General features: G+C 52.8%; 1 protein-coding gene and 1 pseudogene across 1 annotated transcript; one reads left to right on the forward strand and one right to left on the reverse strand.

Annotated features, from left to right (window-relative positions):
• Nucleotides 1-12,814: 12,814 nt before the first annotated feature.
• LOC105747049 (keratin-associated protein 10-8-like) lies at nucleotides 12,815-19,891 on the reverse strand (annotated as a pseudogene).
• On the forward strand, nucleotides 19,890-20,843 carry LOC101433078 (keratin-associated protein 10-12). The gene is made up of 3 exons (XM_058296337.1): nucleotides 19,890-20,136; nucleotides 20,206-20,547; nucleotides 20,647-20,843. Exons 1-3 carry the CDS (start codon nucleotides 19,890-19,892, stop codon nucleotides 20,841-20,843), a joined length of 786 nt encoding a protein of 261 aa, XP_058152320.1.
• Nucleotides 20,844-22,357: the final 1,514 nt, after the last annotated feature.

Here is a 22,357-nt window from a genome sequence, read left to right on the forward strand (position 1 = left end):
GACAGTGGGCCACAATTCGGATGGTCTCCAAGGAAGGGGCTCCTCTGGCAGGAGAGGCCCAAACCGAGCCACTGTGTCATTTGCTCAAGCCTGCGCCCCGTTCCAGTGGCAGTTTGTTTTCCAGAATTTAGGTTGGGCCATGCCCAGGTCACCCTAAGGGACAGAAGACCTGCTCCAAGGCCACAGTGACCAAGCGCCCGTCCTGGCCGAGGAGGGACGGGCCGCTGGGCCGAGGCCCTGGAGACCAGAGGCACGCACAGTCCAGGGGCTGCGGGGACGGACGGAAGGGGATGCACAAGTAAACGTGGTGGGGAAACGCAGACCCGCGGGAGAAATGAAGCCTGACGCCTCCCCAGCGGGACACCCCCAAATGGCTGAGGTGATGGACGACTCCAGGGGAGGGACCCCCGTGAGTCCACGATGAAGTGAGGAGCCTTGTGCCTACGGCGAAGACGGACGGACTTCAGAAGAGCAAAGCACCAGGAACGGGGCGACGAGCCAGGGATGGCAGAGCTAGAGCGCGAGTGGGCCAGGGACGGGAGCCGAGGGTCCCAGGAAACAGGCGCACAACACGCACGCACATGTACCTACAGACACGCATGCACACACAAACACGCACGCACACGCAGACACACACAGACACGCACACACAAACGGACACACAAACGCACGCAGACGCACACACAAAGATGCACATGCACACGCACGCACGCACAGACATGCACACGCACACAAGCACAGACGCACGCACACAGACGCACATGCACACGCACGCAGACATGTACACAGAGACACGTGCACAAACATGCACGTGCATGCGGACATGCACACAGACATGTGCACACGCACACACAGATACACACCGGCAGGCCCTGGTGTCAACGTGCCCCGCTCCTAATAAGGGCAGCACACGTTAAACCCACACCGCGAGGGCCTTGCGGGCTTGGGGGCCAGCACATCCTCAGGACTGCCGAGCCCGGGGCCACGGCCCTCTCGCCGCTGTGCTGGGCGCTAAACGGCACGAGCCCCGTGGAAAGGAACCTGACCCCTTCTCTAGAAGAGCCCAGCGCTCTGCCCCAAGCGCCAGCGGCCCCATTCTGCAGGCGCAGTCTGCCCAGGCCGCTGGACACGGCGCGGCTGCTCCCTGCGGCTCCTGATCAGAGCCACGCGGGCGTCCACTCAGGAAAACAGCTGGCGGGGCCGTGGGACGCAAACACAACGTGGGGAACGCGGCTGGAAACAGCAGTGAGCGCAAGCGCAGGGGTGTGCAGCCCCCTCGACAGGGGGAAGGGGCGGCTCCGAGAGCACCTGCTGGTCTTCACCAAAAGCAGCCGAGAGCTGAGCCCACGTGCTGCCCGCGGGGGAAAGGTCCGGTGGGTGGGGGGACGGGAGCAGCGAGGACTACCAGGAGAGACTCTTAGAGTATTTTGATTTTTAAACCATGTGATAAAATTACCGATGCAAAAAGTGAGTTAGATACTAAGCCAGGAGTAAAAGAAAAGCCCAGCGCCACGCTCCTGAGCTGGCCTGGCCACGCCTCTCCCCCCCCCCCCCCCGCCCACGAGGACGGTGGCAAGGTGCGCGCGTGTAACGCGGCGCCCTGTAAGGCACGTTTCAGAGCTTAGAGGCCCCGGGGGAGGTTAGCGGGGACCCGGCTTTCGTCCACTGAGTCAAGAGGCCCTTGGAAGGCACAGCACGGCCGAGGAGCCGGCCAGGCTGCAGCGTGGGGGGACCAGCTCACTGGGGCCCCCGTGTCCCTGCAGGCAGGGTAGTTTGTCTCTCTGAGCTGGTTTCCTTGTTCGCAATAGCGGACGGTGTCCCCTTCCTTGTAGGGTCAAGGGTTGCATTGAGCCATCGGGCACGCAGAAGTGCCTGCGAACACTGGGAGACCCCCGACCGCTGGATGGGACCGCCCCGCCCTGCAGGCAGCCTTTGCCGGGAGGAGGCGGGTGAGCCTGCCAGAGAGGAGGCTGCGGGGCCAAGCTCAGCTCCCGAGGGGAAGCCAGGCCTGGCAGGTAAGCGGCTCGCGTTGGGCGTGCTTGACGCAAGCAGGTGATAAGCCATCTGACACAGAGAGAGGCCACTGCAGCCTGGGAACAGGCCGGCTGCTGGCCCCACTCTCCCCAGTTCAAACCCGAGACCTTTCCTTCTGGCCTTTCTTGTCGGACGTCCACCAGGGTAGAAGGGCTCAGGGCCGAGAGGGCGGGGAACCCTCAGGAGGCGTCACCCAGGCCTCAGGGCCGGCAGGGGGCTGGGAAGGGGGTAGGGGGCTGGTGGGGGACTGACAGGGGGCAGGTGGGGGCAGGTGGGGGCGGGCAGGGGGCCGGCAGGGGTGGGCAGGGGCGGGCAGGGGGCCTGGCGGGGGCCGGCAGGGGCAGGCCTGAAGGTAAGGGGCTTTGGTCCCCAGTGCTTCCAGGACAGGCGGCTCCGCTGCCCTGGGGCCCACCCAGGGAACACACCCGTCCATCCCACGAGCCCCTCCCGGCCCCTCCTCTGCGAGGAGCTGTGAAGGGAAGAGGCAGAGGTGAGGAGGAGCCCCCAGGACCCCCGCCACCCAGGGCCGCTCTGCCCGCCAGGCGTGATGACGCCGTTATATCATCTCCATCCTCCTGGCAAGTGAAAACTCGAGCCGATGAATCCCGCTGAAATAGTCGGCCTTGGGCTCCGGAAGGGGACCCCAGGTCACCTCGGCCTCTAAGGGTTAGCTGCCTTCAGGGGCACATCACCTGATCCTCACAGAGTCTATCACCCTAGACGTGCAGGTCGAGGGCAGGAACCGTGGACTCAGAGCTGGACCAGAGACCACCAGCTCGCTCAAGGCCTCGTGGTGCAGACCAGGTCGTGGCACAGAGAGGTTTGTGGGACGCAGCTAAAGCAGGGGTAATTCACAGTATTCAGGGCTTATATCAGAAAAGAAGATCATATCCAGGCAATAAACTAAGCTCCAACTTTAAGAAATTAGAAAAAGAAAAGCAAACGAAACCCCCAAAAGCAGAAAGAAAGAAATAGTAAAGGTAAAGGCAGAAAGCAGTGCATTGAAAACAGGAAATAGAGAAAATTAGTGAAACCAAAACTAGTTCTTTGGGACCATCAATAAAATTGATAAATCCTTAGCCAGACTGACCAAGAAAAAACAGAAGACACAAGTTACTGATGTCACGGACAAAAGGGGAGATTACCAAACATTTTCAGAAATTGAAAGGACAATAAGGGTGTTCAATGAACAATACCATGTCCACAAATTCAAAAACTCAGATGAAACTGGGCTTGTCCCTCTACAGACATCAATTACCAAAGCTCATTGCAGAAAAAATAGATAACTGGGAAGTACTATATCTGTGAGAGAAATTGAATTCATAAGCAAAGACCTTTCAACCTTCATGGCCCCTATGGTTTCACTGGAAAGTTGTCTCAAACATCTAAAGAAAAAAATGCCAGTTCTATGTAATTTCTTCCAAAATTAGAAGGGGAGGAAACATACCCCAACTCGTTTTATGAGAGCAACAATATTAAAACCAGGCAAAAACATTACAAGAAAAAAAAAACTTTACAGCAATCTGCCTCATGAGTATGGACACAAAAATCCTCAATGAAATATCAGCAGACCAAAGCCAGCAGTGTCTAAAAAGGATAACGCGTCACAACAAGTGGGGTTTACCTGGGAATTCAAGGCTGGTTCTACATTCACTGTTACTACTCACAAATCAGTTGATTTGCCAGTACACAGGTCCTCCCTGGACTGTCTTTGCAACCTCCTGTGAATCTATAATTATTTCAAAATAAAGAGTTTAAAAAATCAATTAATACAATTCACCATATTAGCCACTGAAAAAGAAAACAATCTGAGCATCTCAGTAGATTACTAAAAAGCATTCTTCGAAGTCCAACATCTCTTCCTGATCCTATCCCTCAGCAATAGAAGGGGACGTTCTTAACCTGATGTTTAATTTGCTAAAACAGGGGATTGAGACCCACCCTGGGCCATGCCCAAACTGAAGCAGCCTCATCAAAAAGGCCCTACTTACAATAGGCTCACACCCACAGGAACGGATTAGCTTTAAGAATAGGATTTTCTGGGGAGCAAACAGTTTCGAACCACCATAGCTCACCTACAAAATGTGGCAGCCGACTTGGTCCTTCGTGGTGGAAGACTGAATTCTCCCCCTAAGGACAGGGATGTATTCATACAAGTGTGTTTATTTCCCAGTTCCATCCACTGAGCGAGCCTGGAAGCCAGGACACCCCAGGAGCCATGAGCACCCCAGCACCTAGATTCTGGTCTCTAAATACCATTATCCATTGGAGAAGCACTTGATTCCAGGAATGGGGCAGGGAAATACAAGACGAGCATGGAGCATTTATCTTCTCTGCTCAAAAGGGGGCAGTGCACAGGAGTGGGGATGCATCAACAGGGCACAAGAACCCAAATGAGAGACCTCCCAACGGCCAGAGTTGGAGCAACCTGAACAACTAAATAAAACTACTGGATTATAGCTCAAACAATAAAATAAACATTAGTCCCTACTGGAATAAATAAGTAACAGAACAAATAGACAAATGGGTGAGAAGGACATCTCTTCCCAAGGAAGAATTTCAATGAATAAAGGTAGGAGGAATAGGGAAATAGAAAAACACCATGCAGACAGAATCATAACTTCTGTGAGCAAGATCCCCTAATGGATGCTAAAACTTTTGAGCAAAAGTTGAAGCAGAGACAGGACATTTGCATAGGCTAAACTATCTCCCCCAACTGTGTGTTAGTTACAGTGGAGAATCCGGTGGACACCCCTCAATCAACCGTCATGTCCCCAGCTGTCCCCAAAGCACACCCACCGAGTGTAACATGAGAAAGCATCTGCACCTCTAAATTGAGGGAGGTCTATGAAACCCCCAAGCAGTGCTCTTCGTAAGTGTCATGGGTCTCAAATGCAAGAAAAGTGAGCACGAGTCGCAGGTGGAAACCGAGACGTGCCAGGAAATGCTGTGGGGCCCTGCGGAGAGAGGGGATCTTGTGGAATTCCACGAAATCTGAGCAAGGCCTGTGGCTTCGCTGGTAGGCAGGTGCCCTACCCCTTGCCCAGACCCTTCGTGCTGCCAGCCTGCCTGCTGCACGTTCTCCCCCTGCACATCCTGCTACGTGCCTGTCTGTTCCAAACCTGTCTGCTGCAAGCCTGTCTGCTCTGTGCCAGTTTGCTGTGGGGTGTCCCCCTGCCAGGGCACTTCATGGGGCCAGCAGTTTAGCTGCTGGTCTGCTTGCTGCATGTCCTCCCCCTGTACATCCTGCTCTGTGCCCAACTGTTCCAAGCCCGTCTGCTGCAGTCCCCTCTGCTGCGTGCCCATCCCCTGCCCCTCGCCTTGCTGCAGACTCCGTCCTGCGTGTCCCTCCTCTGCCACCCCATGTGCAGACCCGCCTGCCGTGCGCCCGCCTCCCCCTGTGGTGCCCCCGCCTGCTCCTGCCAGCCCAGCTGCCCTCGCCCAGCCTCCTGCGTGTCCCTCCTCTGCCGGCCCGCATGTCCCCACCCCGCCTGCTGCGGCCCCACCTCGGCCCCGCCTTGGCCCCAAGATCCTGCTGCTGAGCAGGCACAGCCCCGAGGGCCAGCCAGGCCCCAGGTCCCACCTGGAAATGGTGGCCATGTCCTGAGTTGCCCCAGTCATTCTGGAGTCTGCCTTCCCAGGGTGCTGAGCTGCAGGACGTGGGATGACTACAAACCCATACTCAATGTTGCAGCCCTTTGGGAGGGGAGGGTCCTGACAAGTCCCCATGGAGGTGGACCCCTGCGTATCTCCCACCCCTTGGGCTCTCACAGGTTCAGCTCTGCTGGGCCATCATGTGTCCTGAGCTCAGATGGCCCTGGACCCTCCCTGAAGCACCTGAACAATCCAGCCAATCAATCAGAGCACATGCGGCTCTCCATGGCTCTTCTTCACCTTCTCTCTGCTCAGCACAGGTTCCCTTTGCTGTGCTGTCCACAGCTCTCTGCTCTCCTGAAGTCCCCTGTGACATTCCCTGTGCCCACTGCTATGGGGCTCCCGGGGGTCAGGCGGCATAGGGTACAGGGCAGGTTTGCAGCCTCTGGCCATTCCAGGCCACATTGAGTTTATCCCTAACGCAACTGCACCTTTGTTCATGTGACAGCTCTTCACGCCGAGGCCCTTTACAGCGTCTCAGCGATCACATCATAGAGGTGATCTTCTAGACCACAGGGTCTTAACCAGGGGTCCACAGACCCCCAAGGGATCCATGGATATCCATGAGCTTGAACTGAAAAAAATCAATTTATTATCTCTATTTTCTCTGACCTCTAACTGAAATCTAGCATTGCCTTCATTTATGAATGTGTGCAAAAAATTACAGTAGTATTCATTTCATATCACATTATAGTTGTTTCATATCTCAAAAATTATGCTCATCCATACTTAGAAATTATGGTAGTTGTTAGACCCGATGCTAGTTGAGAGTCATAAAACTATCTGCTGCATCATTCTGAGAAGGGGTCTATGTTTTCACCTGACAGGCATTGGGGTCTGTGGAACAAAAAAGGTTCATCACTGGCACGACATCAGAAACACACCTGCCTCTGTCACCTGCGCCCACGTGAGCAGAGACAGTCCCTTGACCTCTCTGGGGTCCCATTTCCTCTTCTCTAAGGACAGGAATAGGACTTATTTTTAAGGTTTTAGAGGCCAGGTGGTAACAGCAGAAAACAAACACATTCTGACCACAGGTAGCATGTGGGGCATGAATGGACTAGCCAGGGCATACAACACCACGATGACGCTGGATATTTTAAGATTTCTAAACAAACTATGTTTGTTATAATGATGGGTTGGAGTTAGTGGAGGAAGTACTGACTCTGTTCCAATGATTACAAAGTCAATAAGCAATGTCAGTGCGCAGGTGTCTGGACACCGCCGAGGGACTTGACCACAGCAGAGGTTGCCGCAGCTCTGGAATGCCCGCCATATTGAAATCCCAGCTCCCAGCTGTGGTGTGAACGAGAACGCTCCTCGCCAACCGCGGTCTCCTGGTTATCAGGCACACGACTCAGAATGCAGACTGCAACACACGGGGACCAGAGAGCTAAAAAATTATTCCAGAGAATGAGAATTCTGGAGAAGACTTCTTCATCAAAATAAAGTGCTGCTCCCCTTCTGTGAGCCCAGGGGAGATGGCCGTTCCTGGCCAGAGGACTCAGTGTGTTTACAAAGCCACCTCTGAGATCTGCACGTCCCCTGCTCCAGACTGTATGGGCGAGCACGACCCGCTGAGATACCCAACCTTGCGGTCCCATTTCCCTTGGCAATTTGGCTCGAGTCCACAAGTCCATGAAAACTTGTTTCACAAAAAAAACTTTCCTGTTGGTCTCTCAATTGATAGAAGATAATATCTTGATTTCTAACTTAATTAGCAATTACACAAAGAGTGGTCACTACAGAGACAAAACCATGTTGGGACCAGAGTCATCTCAAGCCCCTGGGAGGGCCAGTGATGGTCACCAAGAGTGGTCCAGACACCAGCACTTTGGGAATCTCCCTGTCATCAGCTTCCCTGGGGCCTGGGGCATAGGGCAGCACCAGTGCTCCCTTGTGCCCTGACTGACCCTTTTACCTAGGAATGACCCCAACCTGTGCAGTTCATTACTATGAAGTCTGTGTTCACAGCAAAGGACCCATCTTGTTTTGGGACTCCCAAGTGTCCCATCTTATTGCCACAGACATCTACTGACTGCAATATATCTACCCTGGAGAATTTTAGAGCTCCATAACCAAGAATCTGATTCAGTCATCAATAGAATAGCATCAGAGGAACCCTGTGCACATGCCCGGTTTTCTCTACCAATGCTCTCCATCCACTCATTAGAAATCACCAGGAATAACTGGAACCCAACGACTGGATTCCATGTGCCGTCCCTGGCCACTCTTAGCTACAAAACTCTGAGCTCTGCCTCTGATTTCATCTGAATCGTGCCACTTACAGGCCCCTCAACTGGGACTTAACAGTTTTACCACGGGCGAATAGGACACCTCCACGCTAAGGTGGAATGTGCAGGTGGAGGGCGTTTCGTAAGAGCTGAGAGCTCCGAAGCACCCAGGTTGAGGTTTCTCTCCAGGACTCACCGCCAGGCTCTCAGGGATGTTGCCAAGGTGAGCCAGGCCCTGGGGCAGCAGGTACATCTCAGTGTGGCCTTTAATTCAGCCGGAGCATTTCCCAGAGTGGACAGAGGCAGACTCAGTCTTGGAGTCAAGGAAGATCTTCAGGAGTCAAAGAGGGAGGCAAGGGATTGGACTGGGAGAGAAACAGAAGTCCTCAAAAACAAAGAGTGGGACTTTGTTTTGGGTCATGCTGAACCTGACTTTTTCTCCCACCTTAAATAACTAGGAAATGAAACAAAAGGTGTGAAACAACTTTTTTCAGTCATTGGACAACTGCAGAACCGTGATCCCAGACAGAAGGGGAACAAATGAAGTGAGCTGTACAATGACCCCAGTTTACTGCCTGAGAGTTTCCAGGCCCAGCACAGGGAGGGGAACCCAGGGAGCCTGGTGGTCTCACTGTGATGAGAAGACAGAGATCAGACTTCAAGGAGGCTGAGGAAACTCTAATTTGTGAGGCAGAACATAGGAGACAAGGGAGCTACACAGAGACAAATTTCCTGGATGCTAGGCCACTTATACTGAGCATGAAAGTCCATGAGGCTGGACACAGAACAACCATGGAGCTGTAAGTTAAAACATTCCCAGAGCTTACCCAAGGCTGGAAGATATTTGAGTTCTAAACAATCAGAGTGGAAGACTTTGCTCAATACCAAAGGCATTCAGTACAGCCCACAGAAGAATCACATCTTAATAGCAGTGCTAAACTAGCCCTAGAGTAAAGGGCGCTCTAGATTCTACTCTATTAAAACTTAAAAAGCCAGCAGGAAGCATTGAAAGAATCAAGTTGATCCACAGGTAATATAGATGTCAGCCAGAACAAAGACCAGCCCTCTCTAAAGGAAGGAAACAAAGTACAACATTCAACAATATTAATCTCAACAATATTACATTCACAAAGTTCAGCATTTAATAAAAAATTACTAGACACATGCAGAAGAGAACAATGTAACCCATAACCAAGATACAAAAAGTCTATAGAAATAAACCCAGAAATGACAGAAGATGATGGAATTAGAAACAAGGACATTAAGACATGTTAATGACAAAAATAAAATAACTCCTAATAAACTAGAAGTAAAAGGGATCTCCCATCACATTTAACAGTGAAAGACTGAATGCCCCTTAGGATCGTGAACAAGGCAATAATATCTGCTCTCACCACTTCTTTTCGACATACTGCTGGGTAACATAACAATACAGTAAAGCAGGAGGAGAAATAAAAGGCCTACATGTGGGAAAAGAAGAAGTACATCTGTCTATATTCACAGACAACATGACTGTGTACTTAGAAAATCCTAAGGAATATGCAAAAACGCTATTAGAATTCATAAATGAATTTAGCAAGATTATGGGATACAAGGTCAACATGCAAAAATCTTTGCTATTTAGTAGCAATGAATAATTGAAAGTTGAAAAATACCATTAACTAAAACAAAAACCACTGAAATACTCCTGGATAAAGTTAACAAAATATGTACAAGATTTATATACTTAAAATGACAAAATACTGCTGAAAGAAAATAAAGAAATCTTAAATGAATGGAGAAACTTATTATATACATGGGTTAAAAGACTCAATGTCAAATATTTCCAAATTGATCTATAAGTTTAATACAACCACAATCCAAATCCAAACAGGCTGTAGAAATAAATGAACTGAGGGAAGCGGACTTGGCCCAGTGGTTAGGGCGTCCGCCTACCACATGGGAAGTCCATGGTTCAAACCCCGGGCCTCCTTGACCCGTGTGGAGCTGGCCCATGCGCAGTGCTGATGCGCGCAAGGAGTGCCCTGCCACGCAGGGGTGTCCCCCGCGTAGGGGAGCCCCACACGCAGGGAGTGTGCCCCATAAGGAAAGCCGCCCAGCGTGAAAGAAAGTGCAGCCTGCCCAAGAATGGTGTTGCACGCATGGAGAGCTGACACAGCAAGATGATGCAACGAAAAAAGAAACACAGAAATAAATGAGCTGATTCTAAAATCTATATGGAAATGTAAAGGGCCAATAAATGGCAACCAATTTTGAAAAAGAAATATAAAATTTAAAGACTTAGATTATTTGATTTCAAGACTTAGTTTAAAGGTGCATAGATCAAGACAATGTATTATTGGTGCAAGAATAAACATCCTGAAGAATGGGACTTAGAGTCCAGAATGGACCTGCATATATATGGTCAGTAGATTTTTGACAAAGGTAGTTCAGCGGAGAAAGGAGAGTCTTTTCTACAAATGGTACTAGATCAACTCACAGCACAATCAAAAATTACCTTGATTATATAACTAAACATAACAGTTAACATTTTAATACATCTAGAAGTAAGCATAGGAGAAAATCGATGTGAACTTGCATTTAGGCAAAGATTTCTTAGACAGGACCATCAAAGAACAATTGGTAGGTTGGACTTGATAAAAATTAAAGATGTCATCTCTTCAAAACACATTGTTAAGATAATGAAAAAGCTAGTCACAGATAGGGAGAATATTTACAATACATGTATATGTCACAAATGGTATCTATAACATAAAAAGAATATTTATATCTTAATAATAAGAATACAAACAACCTGATTTAAGAAAAGTGGGCAAATATTTGAGCAGACACTTCATGAAGAAGATACGCAAACGGCAAACAAGACAAGAAATGACGTATCACACCATTAGTCATCAAGGAAATACAACCACGACCCTAGGGGCATAATAGGATGGCTGAAAAAATAAAGACTGATAATAACAAGAGGTGGCAAGGATGTAAAGAAACTACAACTCTCATACTTTGCTGGTGGGAATGAAAAGTAGTTCAGCTACTTTGGAAAACAATTTGGTAGTATTATGAAGTTAAACATACACCTACCGTTTGACCCAACAATGCTATTCCAATTTATTTCCCAAGAGAAATAAAAACACAAGTCCACCCAAAAACCTGTATGCAATTGTTTACAGTGAATTTATTAATAAACCTGGAGACAATTTAAATGTTCTTTAACTGGTGACTGGATAAGCACCTGTGGTATATCCAGTCAGTACTTGGATGACAGGATAAGCACCTGTGGTATATCGACTCAGTACTCTGGGGACAGCGCCTGTGGTAGATCCACGCAGTACTCTGCTGACTGGGTAAGCACCTGTGGCATACCCCGTTACAACACTACTCCGCAATGAAAAGGAATAACCACTGAAACATACAAGAAAAGAGAAGAGGAAAGGAGGCCAGACACGAGAGCACGCACTGGAAAATCCCTGCAGGAAAGCTCGGTCTCTGGCGGCCGGGCTGAGCAGGGCCACCTGCAGCTGGGGGGCTGCCGACTGGAGGGGCGCGCGGGAGCCTGGCTCAAGGCGCTCTAGGTGCTGCTGGGCGGTGGCTGCGGGCTGGAGGCCCTGGTCACACGCCCCCACGGTGGGATTTGGGTCTCGTAAACTTGCTCCCACAGCAGCAGGTTAAAGACGAGGGCACGTGAAGCCTGGGCAGGCGGCGGAGGGGGCGGTTAGCGGGGTGGGTACGGCGGCAGGCTGAGAAGCTCGGTGTGGGCCCTGGGCTCCGGGGGTCCGGGGGTGAGAGCGAGGCGGGCAGGGCCAGGCCGAGCCGGGGGGGGGCCTGCGGGAGGCACTGACCACCGTCCGCACCGGACGTGTTGGGAACTGGGGCCATTTCCCGCGACCCTTCAGTTGCCGCTGCGGCCCCTGAAAGTTGGGGGCATTTGCACATATTCCTCTGAGTGGCACCCCGCGTTGTCTGATGCTCTCGTGACGCCAGGCAGGGGGCTGTGAACAGGCCCTAGAGGCGCCGAGACCACCCGGCGGGGGTCAGCAGGTCCAGTGAGGCCTTCACTCCCCCTGTGGAATCCGGGGCTCCCCAGAGCAGCCCCCTCGGGACGGGGCGCAAGCGGCAGGGCACCCTGGATTCCTGCACCACTCGTGGGTTTTGTTTCTCACTAGCTTGATTCCTGGGAACCGGGAGACGAGCCCCTCTCGTGGTGACCACGTGTCCCTGAAGGGGTGGGATCCAAGGGTGGGCCACAGAGGGTGACCGAGGCCCGGGGCAGGGGTGCCCGGAGCTCCAGGCCAGCGTGCTGAGGGCACAGAGGGGTGCACTTCCCAGAAGACAGTGGGTGGAAAGGGCTCCCGGGGCTGAGAGCCTCCAGGGCACGGAGTCTCTGGGTGGCCGCCCCGGGGCGGCACAGGCGGGGCCCAAGCAGAGCCGAGCCTCCCCGGCAGGGCGTGCGGCCCAGGGACCCCCGTGCCCTGTGGGCTCCTCAGTCCCCGTGTGGACACAGCCGTGCCCGCAGGGACCGCCGTCCAGCTAGACCACAGAACCCGCCACAGTCTGAGGAAGGAGCGTGAACAGGCAATTCAGGGGAGTTCATTGGGGCTGCCCAGCGAGGGCAGGCAGGTGGGAAACCGAGGCCGAGCGCAGGAGCCCGGGGAACAGGAAGGAAGGTGACAGGTGACCAGCAGGTGTGGGCGAGGCTGGGGCAGGGGCCGGAAGTTGTGAGGCTGGGCGGGGTGCCTGGGAGCCGGGGCAAAGGTCACGTCAGGACATGGGCGGTGGCGCTGCCCGACCTCAGGGCCTCAGCCGTCCACACGGTCAGGGCGGGGCCGAGAGGTGGCCGCGAGGGGCGCGGCCGTGGGGGCCTGGGGCCCGGCTGCCCTGGGGGCTGTGCCCGCTCAGCAGCGGGACCGCGGGGCCGAGGCGGGGACGTAGCAGGCCGGGCGGGGGCACGGGGGCCAGCAGAGGAGGGACACGCAGGACGGGGGTCTGCAGCAGGGCGGGGGGCAGGAGGTGGGCACGCGGCAGTGGGGCCTGCAGCAGACGGGTTGGGGCAGACGGGCACACAGCAGGGTGTGCAGGGGGATGACGTGCAGCAGGCAGGCTGGCAGCTAGAATACTGGCAGCATGGAGTGCCCTGGCAGGGGGACACCTCATAGCTGACTGGCACAGAGCAGATCGACTTGCAGCAGACAGGCATGCAGCAGGCCTGCTGGCAGGGGGAGGGTGTGCAGCAGGCAGGCTGGCAGCTAGACTGCTGGCAGCAGGAGGGAGCACAGGGGCTGGTGCAGACTGTTTGGCAGGGGCTGGACCCACAGCTCACAGGGGTGCAGGCGAGGGTCAGGCAGGGGGCTGAGGGGCAGCAGGTGGACGGGCAGCAGGTGGGGGCGCAGCAGGGGGGTGGGCAGCAGCTCTCTGGGCAGTCGTCCCCCTGCCAGGAGGGGCCGGTGCAGGCGCTGGGCAGGCAGACGCTGCCGGAGCTCAGGTCGCTGGAGCAGAGGGGCGCGGTGGACGCAGCCACGGTGGGGGTGCGGGGCGCGCTGGGAGGAGGGCCTGGTGAGTGAGGGGTGCATGGGGTGGGGGCCGCAGCTCTGTGCTCTGGGCTCCCCCCTCCCCGGCTTCTGCCGTCCCACGGGGCGTCACCAAGCCCGCCCTTCCCAGGGAGCCGCTTCCCGGCCGGCTTGGGGAGGTTTTGTTGCCGGGTGACGTGGCCCAGCTCGTAGGTCTCCTGCCTGTGGTGGCCTCGGCAGGCCGCCCCTCCGGGGTCCCCACAGGAGCAGGCGGGAGGGGGAGGTGGGGGTGGGGGGTGGGCCTGCGCCTCGGCTGTCAGTCCCGGCTGGAAGCACCGTCCATAGGGGCACCCTGGGATGCTCGCCCATGTGGGCTGCAGCCAGCAGGGCACCCGGTGCCTTGCCCAGAGGGGCCCACGCCCCTTCAGGGGCCTCCGCCATCCCCGTGGGGGCCAGGGCTGCTGCCGCCTTGTGCCAGAGGAGCCCGAGCCCAGGCATCGAGGACATGCCCAGGCCACCGAGCTTGTGTCCGAGTCTCCCGGGGCTGCCCTGACAAAGTGCCACAGACCAAGAGACTCAACCAAGAAATGCATCTGTCTCTGTCCAGAGGCTGGACATCCAAAACTGAGTGGTCAGCAGGGCTGCACCCCAAAGGCTCCAGGGAAGAGCCCGTCCCTTCCCTGCCGGCTTCCGGTGGCTGCCAGCAAGCTGTGGACTTCCTGGCTTGTGGCACTCTCTCAGCCGCCGCGTCTGCGCACATGGCTGCGTTCCCCGTGGGGCCCGGCCACGCTCTCCTCTTCTTGTAAGGACCACAGCCGTATGAGGAGAGAGCCCCTCAACCTAACGCGACCCCACTTAACACTGACGACATAGGCGAAGCCCCGTTTCCACAAAGGCCACATGCACAGAGTCTGGACTAGGGCCTGGATGGCCTTTTGGGTGACAAAATTCAAACCACAGCATCCACCCTCTCGCCTCCTAAAGTCCCCGTTCTTCCCACGTGCAAAATGCATGCTCCCTACCCCAACAGCCCCCCAAATCTTACCCATTCAAGCACCAACTCTAAGTCCAGGATCGCACCTAATGATAATCCACACAAAAACTCCCAAATACCATCTTCCAAATCAGGTGTGAGTGAGGCTCTGAGAATGACCCAACCTGAGGCAACACCTAGAAAACAAACTACCCACTTCCAAAACACAGTGGTGGGCAGGTGTAGACAGTTCACTCTGAAGAGAGAAGACAGAAGGGATGAAAGGGCCACTGGCCTGATGTAAGTTCACAACCCCGAAGGCCAATTCCGTTAGGCTCCAGGGCCTGGGGCTAACCTCTGCGGCTTGGTGCCCTGTCCTCTGGACTCTCCTCTCTGAGCACACCTGGTGGCCCAAGCGGGTGGCCTTGCCTCTCCAGCCTCCACATCTCTCCTTTTCACCCAGGTTGGCAGTGTTTCTGGTGGCAACAAAGTTCTTGAAAGTCCTGTCAGACTCCCATACAATTCATGATTCCAAGCCCTCAGACAAAAGGTTCCTCCATAGATCTTTCCTGGATACCCCAAATCTACTCCTGATTCCTGCTGAGATGGTTGATTGGATGCATGCATCACAGCCCAAGTCTCTGTAGAAAAAGTTTGTCCAGCCACACTCTGGCCAGTTTCCAGAGCATGCTACCTGGATAGGCTGAGGATTTCTAACTCATCTAGGGCTGGTTCCTTTGTGCTTACAGTTCCTTCTTCAATTTCTTTCCTCTCACATTTTACTACAAGCAGTAAGGAGAAACCAAGTCACACCTTCCACTCCTTGTTTGGCAACTCAGCTAAATATTCAAACTCATCACTTAGAAGTTCTACTTCCGACCCAATGGTAGACCATAATTTCACTTTATAACCACTTTTCTATCCCATTTTATAACAAGGATCACCTTTTCTTTAGCATTGAATAACATTTCTCTCACTCCCACCTGACACTTCATCAGAATTGCCTTTCACTTCTGCATTTCTGCCAACAGTCTCTTCAAAGCAATTATGCTTTTTCTATCAAGTGTCTCAACATTCTTTCAGGCTCCACCTGTTACCCAATTCCAAAGCCACTTCCACTTTTTTAGGCATTTGTAACAGCAGCTCCCCACTCCCTAGCACTAAAATTTGTATTAGTTTCCTAGGGTTACTCTAACAAAATACCACAACCAGGTGGCCTCAAACCCTGGAAATTTATTCTCTGACCTCTCTGGAGGCCAGAAGTCTGAGATTAGGGAGTGACTGGTGACTCAGAGAATTTTCTAGCAGCAGAAACACTGCCATCCTGGGCAGACAGGGGAGGAGATGGGACCCCGGAGCCAGGGGTGAGAAGGTCAGATGGAAGGGACCTTCTTGGGCCAAGAGGTCATGGTTGGTGCCACAGCTTCAGAGAGGGTGGAGCTGCGCTCACGTGGTCCCCGGGGACAGACGTTTTCTCTCCAGCCTTGCAATCTCAAGGAATTTGTCCTGCTGGGTTGCAGATTTGCTTTAGACCAGTCGCCCCTGTCTTCCCTCCAATCTCTCCCTCTTGAATTGGAAATGTCAATCCAATGCCCATCCCAGCATTGAATTTAGGAAGCAGATAACTTATTCCCTAGGTTTCCCAGGTCCATAGATGGAGAAGAATTTCCCCCTGAATGGGCCATACCCATAACTCGTGTAGATAGATTCTGAACTTAGAGTTGATGCAGGATTGCTTAAGGCTCTGTGGATGTTAGGATGGAGTGAATGTATTTTGCACATTGGAAGGATATAAATTTTGGGGCCAGAGGGTGCACTGTTGTGGACTGAATTTTGCTCCCCAAAAAGGTATGTTCAAATCCTAACCCCTGAATACCCGAACGTGACCCTATTTGGAGATAGGATCTTAGAAGAGGTTGTTAGACAAGATGAGGCCACAGTGGATTGTGCAGGGCCCCAATCTTGTATGACCAGTATTCCTATAATAAGCCTTGGACACGAGCAGACAGAAAGGTGAGGGCTGTGTGATGGGGGCAGGCACTGAGTTATGCTACGAATGAGCCTCACAGACTGCAGAGCCTGGCCCTGCCAGCACCCACAGGCTTCCGGCTGCTGACCTCCACAGCTGTATGACCTTCAGCCCCTGTGGTTTTAAGCTCGTGGTACTTGCTACAGCAGCCAGACAGCTAAGATGATGCCAAGCTTGGAGATTTTTTTTTTCAAATTCCCATTTTTAGTACTTTGAGGATTTTAGTTTTTATACAGTTAACCTTTAAAACCTCTAGTCTATCAAGGCTCTTCTGTTTGTTTAGGGGCAAGGTGTGGAGTAGGGTTTCATCTTAATTCTTCCAGATATTTACCATTTAGGAAATAATTCACCTTTCCCCTACTCACCTGAAAAGCCTTCTTTATTGTATTATAATTCATTGTAAACCTGAATCTATTTCAGCTGTTTTAATCTGTTCCACTGATCCATTCACACATCAGTACCCCAATATTTTCATTATTACAGTTTTAACATTGGTGATCTTGGGGTGACCTACTCATACAAGTTTATCTTGTTCAGAATTTTCTTGACTATTCTTGCTTATTTTTCCACTTAAACTTTAGGCTGAGCTCATCTAGTACAACCAAAAAAAGCCAAGGAAGGGAGGGAGGGAGGGAGGGAGGAAGGAAGGAAGGAAGGAAGGAAGGAAGGAAGGAAGGAAGGAAGGAAGGAAGGAAGGAAGGAAGGAAGGAAGGAAGGAAGGAAGGAAGGAAGGAAGGAAGGAAGGCAGGCATCAATATTTTACAGAAATTATGATAAACTCATACTTTAGATTTATTTAGAGAAATTGACATCTTTATGATGTTGGATCTTTCTAGTCAACAGAATTCTTTGGCCTTTCCAATGATTCAAATCTACATTTGCTTCCCTCAGGGGCATGTTAGTTTCCTTCAGAGAGATTATGTGCTTGGTCATCTTTTTTGGTGCATTATAAGAGGAGTCTTCTTTCAGTTATGTCTGCTGACTTGTGGTTGGGATATGCTCGGAACTTGACTTTGCACCAAGCCAACTTAGGAAGTCTCATTCAGAACAGCTCTTCAGGTCATCTTGTGAGATTCCAGACATACAATTGGGCATCTGTCATAGTGAATAGCAAAATAGTTACCTCCTCCTTCTCACTTTTACACCTCTCATTTATTTCCCTTACTTACTTGGATTGCCTAGAAACTTGAGAGACATATTAAATATAAATATTAAATCACTACTGATTCTGAGCATGCTTGTCATACTTCTGGTATTATTGGGGCAAACTCTTGTGTTCCCACAAGAAATATGATACCAGCATTTGGGCTTGAAATATACCTAATTTCCTTTTTTAAAGGAAATAGTCACTTATTCTTATATATTTTTGGTCTTTTTTAAAATGTATTTTTATAGAAAAATAGAGAAGACATCTAGACACTATAAGCGGAGCAGACAATCTCAGGAATTCGGCTCCTTGTCAGTGGACCTTGCTTTGGGATACATGCTCCCCAGTGTATCAGAGTTAGAAACCATATAATTATCAGAGTTAATTATATTTCCCAGAGACTTAAATCTTTGGTCTGTTCATAGGCCAGTTGAGCCCTGAATCTCAGTAGAGTTGCAGCCAACACTGCTCTCCAGTTCATCAGATTCACCCAGGATGACTAACAGAAGGATGATGATGGACAAAGTGCATCCCAAAAAGCAGATTATCCACAACCGCAAGCGTGACAGTTCCACCCTCAGCTCCACGGGGTCTAAGCCCCTCTCAGTCAGACACAGCGGGCATCACCACCCCCAAATCCTCAAGACTGGGGAAGGAACAATGGACTAAAATAAACTTATTGCTATTCCTATATTATTGAGAGTTTTTAAGTGAAGAATAGTTATTGAATTTTATCAAATGCTCTTTCAGAACTTGCAGAGATTGTAAGGATATTTCTCATCTACTCAATTGCTATGCTGAATTACATAAGCAGATTTTGTTCACGTTTCAACCAAATCTAAGATGCACCCTTTTTAATATCTTAAAATCCCCCAAATTTGATATCACACAATGACTAGTATCTTATAAATCTAAGTGGTCAAGTTTTTTTTTCTTTTTTAGTGATGCATAAGTAATGGCATAAGTAATGGCATATCATACAACCATTATGTTAGAGTCAATAAATCTGTCTCATCTTTATTTTTATCTTCCTCTTACTTTCATAGGATTTAATGTTTATCCTTCTTCTAACTTCATGAGTGGGTATTTAGGTCATTAATCTTAGATCCGCACTTATTGTTTTCTAACACATGCACAAAATGATTTATATTTCCTGCTAAACACAGCTTCTTCCAACAAATTTAATATCATATATTCAATGTCTTTTAATTAAGACATGTTGTAATATCTGATTTTTTATTTTTGACCTATGTGTTATTCAGAAGTATATTGTTTAATTTCAAACACAATGTGATTTTCTAGTTTTCTAAATGCTCATGATGTCTACCTTAACTCCAGTATTGTCGAAGAACATATTTTATATATTTCAGTTTTTGGAACTTGGTTCAAATTTTCTTTAAGGACCGACATATGGTCAATTTTGTCAAATTATGGAGTGCATATACAAATAAGGTGTATTTTACATTTGCTGGGTGCAGGGCTTTATGTACATAACCTGCAGTGATGTGAAGTGGATTACTCGTGTTTGTATCGGCTAAATCCTGACTGATTGTTGTATCCTTTTTCTATCAATAGAGATGGAGCATCACCTACAGCTGGGATTTTAGCTTTCTCCAGTTCTCCTTTTAATACTGTCATTTTTTAAAACTCATATGAATTAGGTACATACAAATTTAGAATTGGCATACTGCTCTGGTGAGGGGACACAGTTTAAATTAGAAAAGCGCGTCTTCAGCTGTCCATGAGGAAGGCGGCACTGGCTGCCCCCTGATGCTTCTGCCACCTGCACTCACATCTGGGGACGCCTCACCGCACCCAGGGCTGGGGAGCCGCTCGTCACAGAGCCACACAAACCATGGCAGGTGTGGGTCCCCCCCTGGCACCTTCATTCCCCGCAGCTGACACCCCCAGAGCCCAGCAGCCCTGCACAGGGCCCCCCGCCTCTGGGGACCGAGGCAGGCTGGCCTGGGGGGCTGGTTTCTCTGCAGCCAGCCCAGCCCCCCCCCACACCCCGACACCCACTTGCGCCTACTCACACCCCTGCTCAATGCCGTGCCCTGGAGCCCACACAGGTCAGCGAGGGTCAGCAAGGCCACACCCGCAGTCACGAGTGAGCATCACCTCCTGGACGCACCTGAGCTGGCACCTGGGCGCTCTCCAGGTAAACATCAACAAGGAAGGGCTCGGGGCCTCCTGTGGGACAACACGGGCCAGGACGGGATAAAAGGCCAGAGCTCAGGGGACCTCACACTCAGCTCACACTCAGCTCACACTCAGCACACGCAGCCTCTTCCGCCTCCTCCACCTCCACACCATGTCCCTGTGCTCCAGCGACCTGAGCTCCAGCAGCCGCCTCTGCCTGCCCGGGTCTAGGCATTCTTGTACCGACTGCTCCTGGCAGGGGGACGACTGCCCAGAGAGCTGCTGTGAGGCCCCCTGCTGCGCCCCCACCTGTTGCCCATCCACCTGCTGCGCCCCCACCTGCTGCACCCCCACCTGCTGCCCATCCACCTGCTGCGTCCCCACCTGCTGCCCATCCACCTGCTGCGCCCCCACCTGCTGTACCCCCGCCCCCTGCCTGACCCTCGCCTGCACCCCTGTGAGCTGTGGGTCCACACTCTGCCAAGCAGTCCGCACCAGCCCCTGTGCTCCCTCCTGCTGCCAGCAGTCTAGCTGCCAGCCTGCCTGCTGCACACCCTCCCCCTGCCTGCAGGCCTGCTGCATGCCTGTCTGCTGCAAGCCCCTCTGCAGTGAGCCTGCCCCTTGCCAGGACACTTTGTGCTGCCAGCAGTCTAGCTGCCAGCCCACTTGCTGCACATCCTCACCCTGCATGTCCTGCTGCGTGCCTGTGTGCTGCAAGCCCATCTGCTCTGTGCCAGTGTGCTGTGGGGTGTCCCCCTGCCAGGACACTTCGTGCTGCCAGCAGTCTAGCTGCCAGCCTGCCTGCTGCACATCCTCCCCCTGCACACCCTGCTGTGTGCCCCTCTGCTCCAAGCTCGTTTGCTGCAGTCCTGCCTGCTCTAAGTCCCTCTGCTGCAAGCCCCTCTGCTGCGTGCCCTCCCCCTGCCCCCCGTCCTGCGTGTCCCTGCTCTGCCGCCCCGTGTGCAGACCCGCCTGCCGCGTGCCCGCCTCCCCCTGCAGGGCACCCGCCTGCTCCTGCCAGCCCAGCTGCTGCCGCCCGGCCTCCTGCGTGTCCCTCCTCTGCCAGCCCCCGTGCCCCCGCCCGGCCTGCTGCGGTCCCGCCTCGGCCCCGCGCTCCTGCTGCTGACCGTCTTCCCAGGGCCTCCTGGGGCTTGAAGTCTCGCTGCCCCTTCCCACCTTGATCCTCTACCTGCAGCCCCGACACCTGCCCACGCCCCTCCATGAGCCCCTGCGGTGCCCGGGGGCCCACCCGGCGCCCTCTGGGGTCCTGCTCTGGGATCCAACTCACCGCTGTCTCCCAGCACTGACTCCTCCCCATTCGTATCCTGCGTCCACCCGCGGGGTGGGCAGTGACCCCTAGGCCCCCTGCATCCTCCAGGCCGTCCTCCCCATATGGACTGAACAGGGAGGCCCAGGGACAGGAGGTTCCCAGGGGCCACCTCCTCAGGCCCCACACAGCATCCACCACCTGGGCCAGGTGTGCCGCTCCTGTCCCCCAGCCGCGTCTGCTCCTCTGATGTCCCCACACTGTGCGCTGGGCCCCCCTGCAATAAACTCCTCTTGTGCTGCATCCACCAGAGTCACGTGGTTGTTCACAGCAAGGACCCCTTCCTGGTCATTCCCACATGGGGGGGCTGGGTAGCTCCCTAGGGGGCCCAGGTCCTGGGCCATGGAGTTGGCAGGACGCCCCCCCGCCCTGCACATGTGGCCAATGGACCTGCTTCAAGGGCAGGAAGAGGGGCCTGCCTGGGGGAGGTGCCCCGAGGGGGTCCCCGGAATCAGGCTGTGTCCAGGACACACTCAAGGAGGATGAGTCCGTGGACTCTGCACAGGAAATGGTCAGCACGGCGGCCCAGGACCCCGGGGATGGCTGCTTCTGTCCAGGAACTGAATTTTAGGGGCTTCCCACCACCCCAGTGGGTCAGTGTGGCTCAAGCCCCCACATCTCGTACAAGCATGTGGTGTGTGCTGCACCTCCTCTCCTCCTGGGCCTGGAATCTTCTCTGTGCCAGGCAGGGGGAGCCTCTGACAGCCCCAGGGAATTCCCTGGTCAAGGGGCCCTAAAGAGCTTCCTGTGGACAGCGCTCCACACGGGAGAGGACATCTGAACAGACCTGTGACAAGCAGCAGGAAGAAGCAGTCATCAAAACAACACAGAATGCCAGGAGAGAGGGCTGTGCTGCTGAATCCTACCAAACATCTAAAGAAGACTGGCCATCAAGACCCTCAAACTCCTCTAAAATGTAGAGGAGAAGGGAACCCTTCTAGTTCATTCTGTGAGGCCAGAATCTCCCTGATACCAAAGCCAGACAGACGTCAGGGAAAGGAGCCTGCAGACCAGCCTCCCTTATGGACATGGAGGAAACCTGCTCAGACAATCCCAGCACTGGGTGCTGCAGCACATGCAGAGCTTGTACAGACAACCAAGAGGGTTTACCTGAGGGTGCAGGGCAGCTCAACCTACAGACATCAATCAACGTCATGCACCCCATCAGCAGAATGAACCTCAGAAACCACATTCCACACAGGCCTCTTCTGTCGCTTTTACTGAACTGTGCTTGGCGCTGGGGTGGGTGTACGCTCAGGAGACTTGAATCCCTCAACTGTGCATGTGCCAGCTGGGCCCTGAGCCTCAGCAGA

Source organism: Dasypus novemcinctus, chromosome 4 (assembly GCF_030445035.2).
Source record: "Dasypus novemcinctus isolate mDasNov1 chromosome 4, mDasNov1.1.hap2, whole genome shotgun sequence".
NCBI lineage: Eukaryota > Metazoa > Chordata > Mammalia > Cingulata > Dasypodidae > Dasypus > Dasypus novemcinctus.